General features: G+C 51.0%; 1 protein-coding gene across 3 annotated transcripts in view; it reads right to left on the minus strand.

Annotated features, from left to right (window-relative positions):
* Window positions 1–7,577: 7,577 nt before the first annotated feature.
* CCN4 (cellular communication network factor 4) overlaps window positions 7,578–12,236 on the minus strand; it is a gene marked incomplete at both ends in the record, with an annotated part of 30,957 nt that continues 26,298 nt past the window's right edge. For 2 of the 3 annotated variants that reach the window (XM_080801389.1, XM_080801390.1), the window contains 2 exons: window positions 7,578–7,877; window positions 9,525–9,718. In XM_080801389.1, coding sequence (XP_080657515.1) covers window positions 7,578–7,877; window positions 9,525–9,718 — 494 coding nt within the window. The remainder of the gene's footprint in view (window positions 7,878–9,524; window positions 9,719–12,236) is intronic. The other variant, XM_080801391.1, reaches the window with a different exon arrangement.

The following is a 12,236-nucleotide window of genomic DNA, read 5'->3' on the forward strand; positions in this document are numbered from 1 at the left end:
AAATTTGGGCTGACAAAGAGTTGTTAGCACAGCACAGAAGGGGAAGAAGGGCATTCCTAGCCACGGGGACTGTGTGGACCCCGGTGTGGAGGAGGGAAGATGGGGTCCTCTGTGAGGACCCTGTAGTGTAGATGGGGGTGGGTGACCAGGCAGATACCTGCGATGGTGTGATTTCAGTTGGTGATATTGAGGTGTGTTGCCTACGCTTAAATGGGGGGGGGGGTATGCTAAACCGCAATCAGATTAGTCTACACAACGATGCATTTTACCCTCAACCCAGTACACGTCCCCTGGATTCTAAACACGGACCAGGGGGCGGAGCACCCCATGTTAGGGAAGCCTACTTTACACACAGGAGGAGGAGCTTCTCCCACACACACTAGGAAGCCCCTTTTCTGCATCAGGTTGGGCGCGGGAGTCAGAACAGAGAGAGGGCGGGTCGTGGAAGAGCCGGGAAGCAAGCGGTGGGTGCCTAGGTTGGCTTTGGGAGTGGGGGCGTGGGGCAGCCACGGCTGGACCCGCCGCCTCACAGCTCGGGGCTCGGGCTTCCCCCAGGGGGAAGAGCTATTGCAGGTGCTTGCATGCGCCAGATGGCTATCGAGAGATGCTACACTCACAGGATTTCTGCCTGCTGGGGACCTATTCTCTTCTCCTAGCTGCCTGTTTTGGTTTCTATCCCCTAACCTTTGGGTTTCAGTAGTAGCCAGCGGAGCGAGTGTGCACGGAGATGAACCATGGGCAGGCTCTGTAGGGACATTGGGGACTTGAACTGCCACCTTCCTCGTTGTCCCTTCGCAGACACAGCCTCACTGTTGGTCATTGGATTGGTCCCTTGATGTAACCCCGATCCTTCTGGTTACATACTTGTCTTGGGCTAGCTGGGCTGTGTGGAAACCCTTCAGGTGTGTCCCATGTGGGATCCAGGGGCAAAGGGTAAAACTTGGCCTTAGGAGATTGGAGACCTGATGAGGGGGAGGCCCTGGGGAGCCTATCAGCCTCGTTCTCTGTGCTTCCCAAGATCAGATTTCTCTGTATCTCCTAAGCCTAAAATGGTAGTCCTAACCCAAGGGCGGGCTCTGACCTTCAGGTTCTTGGACAGGGAACCAGTCAGGTCTTTGCGTCTCCTAAGGGAAAGAAGACCACTGATTCACCTTGACTTAGGTGTGCACTTGCTGTCCAATCAACTATGACTGGGTTCACCCTCCTCCCACCCCCTCCCCCCCATATAAGTGCATCAGAGGTTCCAAGCAATGGATGTAGTTGTAATAGGTGAACTGCTATACACTCTTCATGGTTAAATTCATTGCCAGCCAAACTCACTGTTGCAAGACAGAGCCTTCCTCACCCCTGCTCTGAGAAGTATTTTCCTAATTACCCGCCCTCCGCAGGAAGCACCCGCCATGTGACAAGGGTGCCCTGCAGAGCCGGACCCAGTAGAACGTGCAGTATTTCAACTGTGGGTTACCTTGGGTGTCCTTTTCTCCAGCAATGGCATTTCTTCTGTGTCCCTAGGACCAGCACAAAATGCCCAGCGCATTTCAGCAGGTTTTTATTAAACAGAGAAACACTTCCTCTAATAAGTGTAATATTTAGCAAGTATTATTTTTCTTTCCCGTTTTTATTCTTTATCTCTCAGGATGAGTGATCCTTGTTTCACAGATAAGACAGCCAGGTTCAGAGAGATTAGATGGCTTGTCCAGACATTTCTAAAATGGACCACATCCCTCGCTGCCTTTAAAAACAGTTCACTGAGCACATGGTGAATATAACTAGCGATTGATGTGTCCGGATTGCAGAACATCGGCTGAGTTCCCCGGGCTGAACCTGCAGATGCCCTTAAGGCTTGTGTTGCTTGTGGAGATGTTTGCCCCTCTGTTAAATAGTCCCACCCGGGCTCTGGTGACCTGTGTGTTACCGTATCTTCTACCTGCCTCTCAATGCTTCTGTCTCCTCCGTTGGCAGGCTGACATTTTCTCATGGCTATCAAAAAGCCTCCTTTTAGTAGCTGCCTCTGCCTCTGTATGTGATGGACTAAGAAATCCGCTTTGTTCGTACTATGTGAAAAATGAGAGCAATCCGGTTTAGCACGGAAATCTGGAAACATTCTTTATAAAATGTACTATATGAAAACATACAGGGGCATGGTGCCTGCTTTGTCATCTCCTTAGAAGACATTTTCGCTCGGTTCTACGCTGGGAAAGAACCCAGATTCAGCTGGAACCCAGACTTCTCAATACGTAGGAAGCTTTGGCATTTTCCTTTCGTCAGGGAGGGGAACGAGAACACTGACTTCTCTGCTGTTTGCTTTTTTACCTTTGCGGTAAAATGCTCTGGCCATTTCCTCCAAATGCCGTGTTCCCCAAACTTCACCTACCCGATAAGTCATCAGAAATTTCTCCCCAAATCTGCACATTTATCTTAATCTGGGGCATCCATAGGACTCCATGATCTAACCTCTGGTTTTGAGAAAGTTATGCTTCAGGATAGAAATGTTCTTGGAAAGAATTCATGAGGCAATTATTCTTTTCTTGGAATTGATTCTCCTCTGACTTTATTATAGTAGCAGAACGTGTTTTGGAGGTCGTGGAGGAGGGGGATTTGGCCAGAAGGCATCACGCGTGTCTTTCACCCCGTGTACTCAGCTGTATGCACATCTGTTCACACAGCAGGGTGCGTGCTATGTGCTGCACTGGGTTTGGGAGACAGACAGGAATGGCACCTTTCCTGCCTTAAAGAACCAGTGTTTAATCAAATTATAACATCTAATGAAAACATCAAATAGAAAAGGTGAGGGAGCAAACAGCCTATGATTAAAGTAGAAAAACACTCAACTGAACATTGCTGACCCTTTCTCTTTATATTTGCTGCTGTGAAACAACGATCTAAAAAAGCAAAATACACAGACACATACACTGACTTGAATTTTTACTATACGTTTGCTGACTATCCCCCATTCACAAGGACACGGACACAGACAAGGACACAAGGACACGGAAACATCAGCCAATAATAACTGGTTTTGTTAAGTGCTTATGGTCTGCCAAACTCTGTTCCAAAACTTTGCGTGTCATTTGCATTTTATTCATCATGTCATCACCCCCACGAGGCAGGTGCAGTCATTTCCTGCATTTCACAGCTGGGGAAACTGAGGCTTAGGTGGGTGCAGGGAGGAATTCCAGGAAGGAATAGGGTATGAAAAGATCCACTTGACTCCCAAGTTCAGAGCCGTTTCCATTTCATCCCGCAACCTTCCTTATTCTTCTCTCTACTCCCACCAGTTCCTAAGGCAGCTGGCAATAGATACCCACCCTCTCTGTCTCTCCATGGGTCCAACCCCTGCTTACCCAGCCCCTGACACATGCCGCACACTGTGCGAGGCCAAGAAGATGCAGTCATAGTCCTTGACCTCAAGGCACCCACAGTCTAGTTGGAAATGTAGAAAGGCATTGAATAAATGAGTCAGTGAATGAACGAATAAACACATGAATGCTAAAGTTTCCTTTTTATATTTATGGGAGGTGTCTTCCAGCCCGGACCCCTTTGTAGTACCGACCTTTTGTGAATTCCAGAATTCATCCTTCTGAGCCCATCTCCAAACTTCTAGCTATTTTTATTACCATACGTAAAATATCTGGGACCTAACTTCCCACCATCTGCACATTTATCAAATGTACTCAATGCTCCGTCTTTGCGCATCATAACTGAATGTACAAGAAAATCCACCAAATCCAGGGGGTGATTTTGCTGATGATTTATTGCTTTAAGGAGAAAAACATAAACGGGGAATTTGAGCAATGAAAATCCTTCACATTGAACAAACACGTTCTGTGCTACACAGATCATGAGAAAATGAGGAATGTTGTAAAACATGACAGATTGCCCAAGTGCTGTTTTTTCCTCTATTGGGAAATTCTGAGACATTCCTTCTTTTGTATTTTTTAGTCCCTTGCAAAAATGGCAGTAGGAATACTTAAATACAAAGTCACAGTCTGAATATGATATAGACATAGATACACACAAACACACACGTGTGTATGTATAGAGATACACAGGTGACCATTCTGACCGGTCACGAGTCCCAGCTGTGCAGGCTTACTGCGGTTACTTTGGATCAAGATAAGTCCTTAAAAAAGCAGTGACCTAATTCAATAGACTAGTCGGGGGCTACATTGCTTCCCCATTATCTCTAACACAGTACAATGTTAATGAAATTATATCAGTTGGATCATATCATTCGAATTACTTTCTTTACTCACTCCCTGAATCACTTTGAAATTAACATTGTAATTATTGTCTTGTTGTCGGTAAAGCGTCTCTTGTATCTTTTAATTGGGGGGCATGCTAACTGGGCTTAGTGACAGGAAAGATGGCTCAGGTGTCAGACTGACCCTGGTTTGCAATCCTGGTCCACAGTTCACTAGCTGGTAAGACACTGAGCAAATAACCCCTGTGAGCCCCAGTGTCCTACCTCTAAAATGGGGAAATGATTATAATGCTACACCTCGTAGGTTTGCTATGAGGATGAAATAAGTTATTGCAGTGAAGCACCTAGCCCAGGCCTGGCCCTCAGGGGTGCTCCCCAAATGCTGAGGATGAAGGTTTAGCAAGAAGCAGTGGTTTGGTGAAGGCAGTTTTCCTCTCTCAGCCCGCCTGAGCACGCCCAAGGAATTCACTCTAAGCACGAATGCGAATTTCTTCTTCGACAAAGGTTGACAAATCCTTTCTTTCCCTCCTCCCAGAACATGGGACTGGAGTTACAAAGGACTAGAGAGCTCATTTTTCTCACCCGCTGGATGCCCCAGCCAATGAACATTCGGTTGGGGGTCATTCACACTCTGCCTGGAGGCCTCCGGGAGAGCAAGGCCCAGTGGAATAAACTGGAATTTGGGCTCCAACGTGTTTTGGTTGAATTCTCAGCCTCTTTGAGTCTCAAACTTTTCATGGATAAGATGGGGACTAGAGGCTTACTTACAATTGTTGTGATCGTGAGTAAGATAATTTAAAAGCTAGCAAAGTGGGTGGCACCACGTAAGCTTTCAGTAAAGGGACATTTTTGCATTGGGATTATTATTCCTAACTTTGACTGAAGTAGGTTGCACCAGGGCAGAGTGACCGTGGCTGCTAGAGAGATCTTACTTACTTACATTTGCCCCGAACCTCCTTCCCGGTGACTTCATAACACGGGGCTGAGACGTTCCCTGCGCTGGACCGGTCTGTTTCTCAGAACACACTGGCCCACTCTGTCCCGGGATAATCCCAGATTTCTCCAGCCTGGCTTCCCAGGATCTTGGAAGCTATGTGCATTTTCCCAAATTGGGATGCAAACTCATTCAGAACCTAGCTCTTGGGTTTCTGCTGAATTTCGAATGTGGTTAGCTGTCACCCAGTCCTTGTCCTTTACAGATCTCACTCTGAGAAAACCTGACACCTGGGCTTATAGGAGAATCTATTCGTGGGGTGAAAGCTCTTCACACAAGAATCCTTCTTTTTTTTTTTTTCAATAAAAATATACCTTTCTTTAAATATTAAATGCCTCTTTCCCTATGGCGCTTAAAATAAGATTTGGCTGATGAAAATTAGATTGGCATGTACCTTTGGAAGAAGAAAGCCTCTGAGTAAAAGTAGGAAAACATACAAGGTTTTTTTTTATTCATCAAATATGTATTGAGCACCACTGTATGCCTTGTACTGGACCAGGCATGTGGGAGGTACAGTCCAGCGGGCCCATTCCCACCTTTCGTCCTCCTCCAGAATCCCTCCGCACATCCCACAGAATTCCCTGAGGAATAGCTTACACATCCCTCATCAGCAGCACTGGGTAGACAAAATCATCTTTTAAACGCACGATGAGCGTTGGTTCTGATTTGGGGTGGGGGGGGGTCGGCAGGGAATTCATAGGGTTTTGTCTAGCCCATATATTTTTGGATGCTCAGGCACCTAAAATATCAGAAAGTCAGATACTCTTCTCCTGGGAAAGGAGCCAGAGAGACAGTAAAAAGAGTAAAAAAGGAGAACGTGAAGTCAGTGATGCCGACATATTTTCCTACTCCACACGTCTGGAAGCTGTAAGCGCAGGGACAACGACGTGGCTTAGAAAGTCAGCTCGGCTTGGATTAGAACCCCTGCCCCCTCTCTCACCAGCCGGACGACTTTGGTCAAGGCTCCATACCTCTCCGGGCTTCCATTTCACATTTGTAAGAATAGAAATAATACTGGGCACTTTTCAGCATGATTGCAAAGCTTCTTCACGAGCTAATGCACAGAGAGCACTGAGAACTAGGTCTGGGACCCAAAAGGTACTAAATAAAAGAATGAGAACAGTAAATATTTATATTCTACTAATAACATAAATAATAACCTCGTTTCCACTCCTAACAACTTTCTGTTCTGTTTAAGCTCCAACCCCTTTTTGGCTTTTGATTCCTGTTAAATATATTTCTGTTTCTATACAACTGGTATACCTCTGTCTTCACACCAGAACTGGGTTGTTTGGGTCCACAGACCCGAAGTCTGTGGAAGGGATCCCTGTGGCAGAAAGAGAGGTGTCCTGTGTCAAGGGTGTGACCCGACTCTGCCGCCCCAGGCTCATGCTGAGTGGCTCCAATTCTTGGTTTGACCCACATCCAGCCTGTAACCGGGTCGGTTATTTCAAGTTGGGCTGGCCCGGACAACGACGGGGTCTCCCAGGGTTCCACAAGAGCAGAAATGTCCTCAGATGCCACTCCCAGGGGCCCCGGGGCCATCCTAGGGGCTCTACCAACTCCCACGAGCCCCCAAGCAGAGAGAGGGTGTGGATGCGAGGCCAAGCTGGCCAGCTGCCCCCTGTCCTGCGGATGAGCATCAGATTCATTGCTAGGGTCTGACACTTCTTCTGAAAATGGGCTGACCCTGCTCTGACCCTGGGGTATCGACTGGAGACTTTTCCCATGAATAAGAATGAAAGTTATCAAATTGCATTTCTGACCAAAATGAATCCAATTTTTACCCTTTACTGGGCAGGGATGAAGACAGACTTAACCTCCACAAAGCCTAGGTTAATGAACACAATTTTCCATTGAATTTCAAAACCAAACAACCAAACACTTGGCAAATATTTGGTGACTTTAGGGTGCACAGATCTTCAGAATCAGAGTTCCGTGGGCGGGTTATGGTCAGAACTGTCTGTTAGGGTGCCCCTTGGCAGGGCTCAGATGATAGACTGGTCCAGGTCCTACACCCCATCTGTCCTTCTGAATAGACGCAAAGAGTCTCGTGGCTCGGGATCGAGAAGGGAAATGAGTGATATTAAGTGCCTAGCTGATTCTGTTCCTCGGGACTCCGGCGAGATCCGGTAAGACTTCCGGTGACGTGGACAGGCTTGGGTTTTGTCCAGAATCTTTGGAGATGGGCACTTTGTCTGGGGTGTATGCAGAATGGGATATTTGGGTAGATGGAGACGGGACAGGCGGCTAAGGATCTGGATCAGGATAGTTAGAAGTCAGTGGGAAGTGGACGAAGAAGGCTCAAGTGTGGGCCTCAGAGGGCTGGCTGGTTTGCAAACACTGGGCCAGGCCCCGAGCCCCGTATTTTGTGTCTGCCTAATTGGCAATTTCTGAGAAGTCAGGGTAGGACTCTAAGTCAGCAAAGATATCGTTGGGATTCCTACAACTCAAGTTGCAGAAGCAAGCATTAATCCATAGCACCCGGCGGGAGAAGCCGGGCCCATCGGGACATTGGAAGGAGACATCGATGGTCTTGGACTTGTAGGGGATGCAACATCTGCTGTCCGTGCAGACCCCACAGTACTTCGGCCGGTAGGAGCGTGTGCTGATGCAGCCGGCGACGGTGAAGTTCATGGGTGCCTCTGGCTGGTACACGGCCAAACACTTCTTCCCTTCCTGCAGGAAAGCTGGTTCCAGCTGGGTTGCTCAGAGGATACACAGCCACCATCCTCCCCACCAAGCCCTCAATTTTCCTTTTGCACTCACCGTGTGGGACCACTCCACCTTTCCTTCAGGTCTGTAGCTCCTTCAAGCTGGGAAGGACCTCCCCAAACACAGCAAGGCCCAGCCACACTATGCAGGACTAACTGCGGACCTCTCAGGGCATTGTGTCTTGGGGGGGGGTCCCCACAACCCCAGTGTCCTCTTGCCTACATTTCCTCACCAATGCCTGAGACTCTGTCACCAACAGAGAATGCCCGTGTCGCTTTTCCAGTCCACCCAACACCCCAGCTAGTGAGTAGCAGACTCATCCCAGGGCTCCATGACTGGGGAGATGCACTTTCCCCCAACCTGTTCCTCCTCCACTCGACCTCCAGCCTCTCGCACATACCCTCCTCACCTAACTTGTCCAACCAGAGTGTGTTCTGTCTGTCTGCTGGGATGTGGGCCGGTCAAGAACAGGGCCCTTTCTATGACTCTACAGTCCAAGTCCATGCTTGGTACACAGTAGGCACTCACTAAGCTCATTGCAGGAATGGCTCTACTATGGACCGGTGCCATGCCGGAACAGGGAGGGTGGCGGTGCAGAGCCAGGCTCCGTGGGGGCTGAGGCGTATACAGTTTGAGAAACCATCTGAGGTTCATAATTGTAAAACCAAAATTGGGTGGGAAGCGTGAACCAGCAGCAAGGACTTGAGGCGTTGGGGTAAACCCTCGAGAGCCCCAGGCAGTCACCAGCTTAGGACCTTTGCACCTGTTTCTCGTGCTGCTGGTAGCCTTTCCATCCATGCTCTCAGCGAAGCCACATCGGCTGAGCGCCTGCTGTGTACCGAGCCCCAAGTACAGGAAGACCAGCATGGCCAAGGTCGCTGATCAGACAGGGAGAAGAAGAAAGAAGGGGAGAAGGGAGAGGACGAGGCAGAAGGATCCCACTGGCTAGTACGGAGATCACGGGGGCAGGGGCGGGGGACAGCCAGCGAGGAGGATCTGGGGGTGCTGAGTTGCCTTGTCTACCAGGCCCCCCTCTCCTCAGCAACCCCAAGACAGCATCAGTGCTCCAAAAATGGAGTCAGTGCTGAGTTTTTCTTTTCTTTTCTTTTTTTCTTTTCCATGCAAGGCAGATGACAATCCTAAGACAGAAGTGAGGAGGCCTCGAGAGAGGCCGGTCAGACTCATTTCTAACTGCCGTGACCTACTCTATCCCAGATCCTTTGTCTTAAGGATCTTAGACTCTGCGAGCTGGAGGAGATGCCTGAGACCAACCTCACATTTTGCTGATGACGGGTCTGGGGCTCCAAGATGTAGAGAGCGGCCCCCGTCACGTGCAGCGAGCAATAGACGGGCACTGAACCCCCGTCCTGAGCCCTGTTTTCAGCTCCCCGACTCCCAGCATGGCTGTCATGCCTGCGCCGGGGGTTGTGTGGGCTGGGACAGGAGCAGAGGGGGAGCGGCAGTGAGCAAGGGTCCCTCCACGTCACCATGCGTCTTCTCATTTCACAAAGGGCCCCCATGAGGAAGTCCAGGGTCCAGGCTTGAAGCAGGCTCGACTGTCTGCAAGTCCAACCTGTCTCCCCCCTCCCTGCCCCGGGGAGATGGACTGACCTTGATGTGCGGACGGATGTCCACGTCACAGGGCCGCAGGCTGCACAGGCGGCTCTCTTGCTCGGGCCAGCAGCGGCTGTTGACGTTGGAGATGCGGGTAGAGACCCCCAGGCCGCAGGTGGTAGAGCAGGGGCTCCAGGGGCTCGTGTAGGTGAGGCAGTTCCTGTGCCAAGACTCCATCTCACCTGTGGCCGCTGAGGATGGGGACCAGACTGCCCATGAATTTCCAGCCGCTGGCAGCCCCTCTCTCCCACCTGAACCTCCAAGGGGAGGGGGGCAGGCTGTTGACCCCCAGCCCCAAAAGGGCAAGTCCGCTTCTGACCAGCATGGGTCCCCTGGCAAAGGAGGACCTGTTCTGAGCTCCCGTACTTCTCCGGAGGAAAGACCATCTTTACAGACAGGGGGACCGGAGTGCAAATCCTACCATCCTATTCAACTACCTCTAAGCTATCTGGTTCCAGATAATTCCCTCCGGGTCTCAGGGTCCTCACTGGAACAGCCTTCCACGGCTGGTGTGACAATGGAAGGACCTGTTGACTGAGTATCTGCATCTGCAAGGCACTGGGTTTTGAAGGATGGAGGGTGCTGGCCCTGCCCCTACAGAGGTCAAGTTTAGATGGAGAAAATCAGAGGGAGCGTCTATACGCTGGTGCCTGATATCTAACCCGGGTGATGCTGAGGGCAGAGTGGATAAGGACACACACAGCCACGTCGCCTGGGTTCAACTCTGAGCAAAGCCACTTAGTAGCTGGGAAAAATTCCATAGCGCCCACCTCCTGCCTCAGTCTCCCCACCTGCAAGCGGGGGTTGGTGATAGCACCTTCCTCCCACGGCTGTGGATCGAAAGACACATTCACACCTGTGAAAGCCGGGAGCCATCCCTGGCTCAGTGAACGGGAGCTCGTGTGGTTTCTTGACTGTTAACTACAAAAGTCTTGTGCGGCTCTATTAACGTATGAATCGCACCATCTCGAATGTGGGGAGTAGTCTCTGAGTAATGGAAAAATGGATGGGAGCTTGAGACTGAGGCAGGTAAAAAGCCAGGAAGATAGAAGACGGATCCCACAGAAAGACCATGAGATACACGAGAGGAGGGTCTGAAGAGGGCGTCAGTCCAGCCCTGACACAGGCACGTGCACACAGGCAGGCGGGCGCTCACGGGAAGCCGAGAAAGGGACAGGCAGAGGGGAGGAGGAGGAAAGACAGACGGGAGGGTCCAGGAGGGGTGGGGGAAGGAGAGGGAGACAGCGTGCTTTGCATGGTTTATGGGGGAGAACAGGAGGGGGAGGAAAGGAATAAAAGAATGGGGGAGGGGCAGAGAGTGGGAAAGGGAAATGCAGGAAAGAAGAGACCCCTAATGGAACCCGAAGGAGGGAGGAAGGGGAAGGGACGGTGCTGGATTCCCACCCCGACCAAGGTAGCAGGTGCACTTGGGGATACGGCAGGATGAAGGCAGGAATGACTGCGTGAGAGAGGGGGGTTTTGAGAGACTTGAGAGATGGAAGAAAACAGGGAGAAGCATTTGAGGACAGAGGAGAGTGGGGCTGGGGTGAGCACGGTGCGAGCACAGAGGAGGGAGGTGGAGGGAAGGATTTGCCTGGGAGGATAAAAGGGCTTTGGTTTCTGGGTCGCCCACAAGCAGGCGGGGGCCCTGCTTGTACTGGGTCAGAACGGGGTCACTGGGCCACATACGATGGGCAGACAGCCACTGCCCCGCCCCCACGTGTGGCTCTGCCAGGTGGGGAGTGTGGTGGGCCTGCTAGGACAGAGCTTCCCTGCCACCTCCTCCATGGACATGGGGCGGCCTCTTCATGGGGCTGGCTCAGACCCTGGGAGCCACCCCAAACCCCTCCAGAGAGGCTGTGCACCCCTGAAGGGCGGGGAGGGCGGGATCGCCCTCCTACCCCACCCAGGCAGAGCCACTGAGGGCACACAGCCTGGAGGCGGGTCTCCATCACCTGGACTGGTCCCCTCGTACCCTAGCTTTCCAGGGTGTTCTCTGAAACACCGTCTTCACTTGGCTCCTGCAAAACCTCTTTCTCCTGTTTTCATCCTGCCTGTTGGATTTGTCCTTCTCAGCTCTCTTCTCTCCCTCGCCTTATATGGTGGTATCTCGAGGGCCACACCTGTGGTTCTCCCCCGGACGATTGGGTGCCCCAGGGTACAAACAGCAGTGTCTGGAGGTATTGGGGGTTGTTGCTACTGGGGAGGGGCAGGTAGAAGCCAGGAGTGCCGCTAAACATCACGCAGTGCACAGGGCAGCCCTCCCCACAAAGTCTCAGGTTCGAGATGTCTGAACCCAGGCTGAGAAATGCTGCTCAGCCCAGCCTCCTTGAGCAATCTCATGCAGTTAATAGCTTTTTAAAAAATTACCAGCACCCTCGAACTCCTCTGGGCCATGCCAGCTTCAAACTCAAGCTGTTTCAAACACTGCAATTTTTCATCCCCAATGTGTCCCTCTCATTTTCTCTCCCAGGTCACGATGAGCCCCGAGAGTCACTGTCTACCCCTCTCTCTCCTTCATTCCACACGGTGGATTGAGGCTATGGCCTCAGGCTTACTTCTCACGCAGCGTCTCTCACCTCTGTCCCTTCCTTGCCACCTCCACTTCCATTGCCCTAGCTCAGATCCTCATTGGCCCAACCATCCATCCATCCATCCATCTGCCCATCCATCCATCCATCCATCCATCCCTAAGACAACCATGGATTT

Source organism: Martes martes (genome assembly GCF_963455335.1).
Source record: "Martes martes genome assembly, chromosome: 4".
Lineage (NCBI taxonomy): Eukaryota > Metazoa > Chordata > Mammalia > Carnivora > Mustelidae > Martes > Martes martes.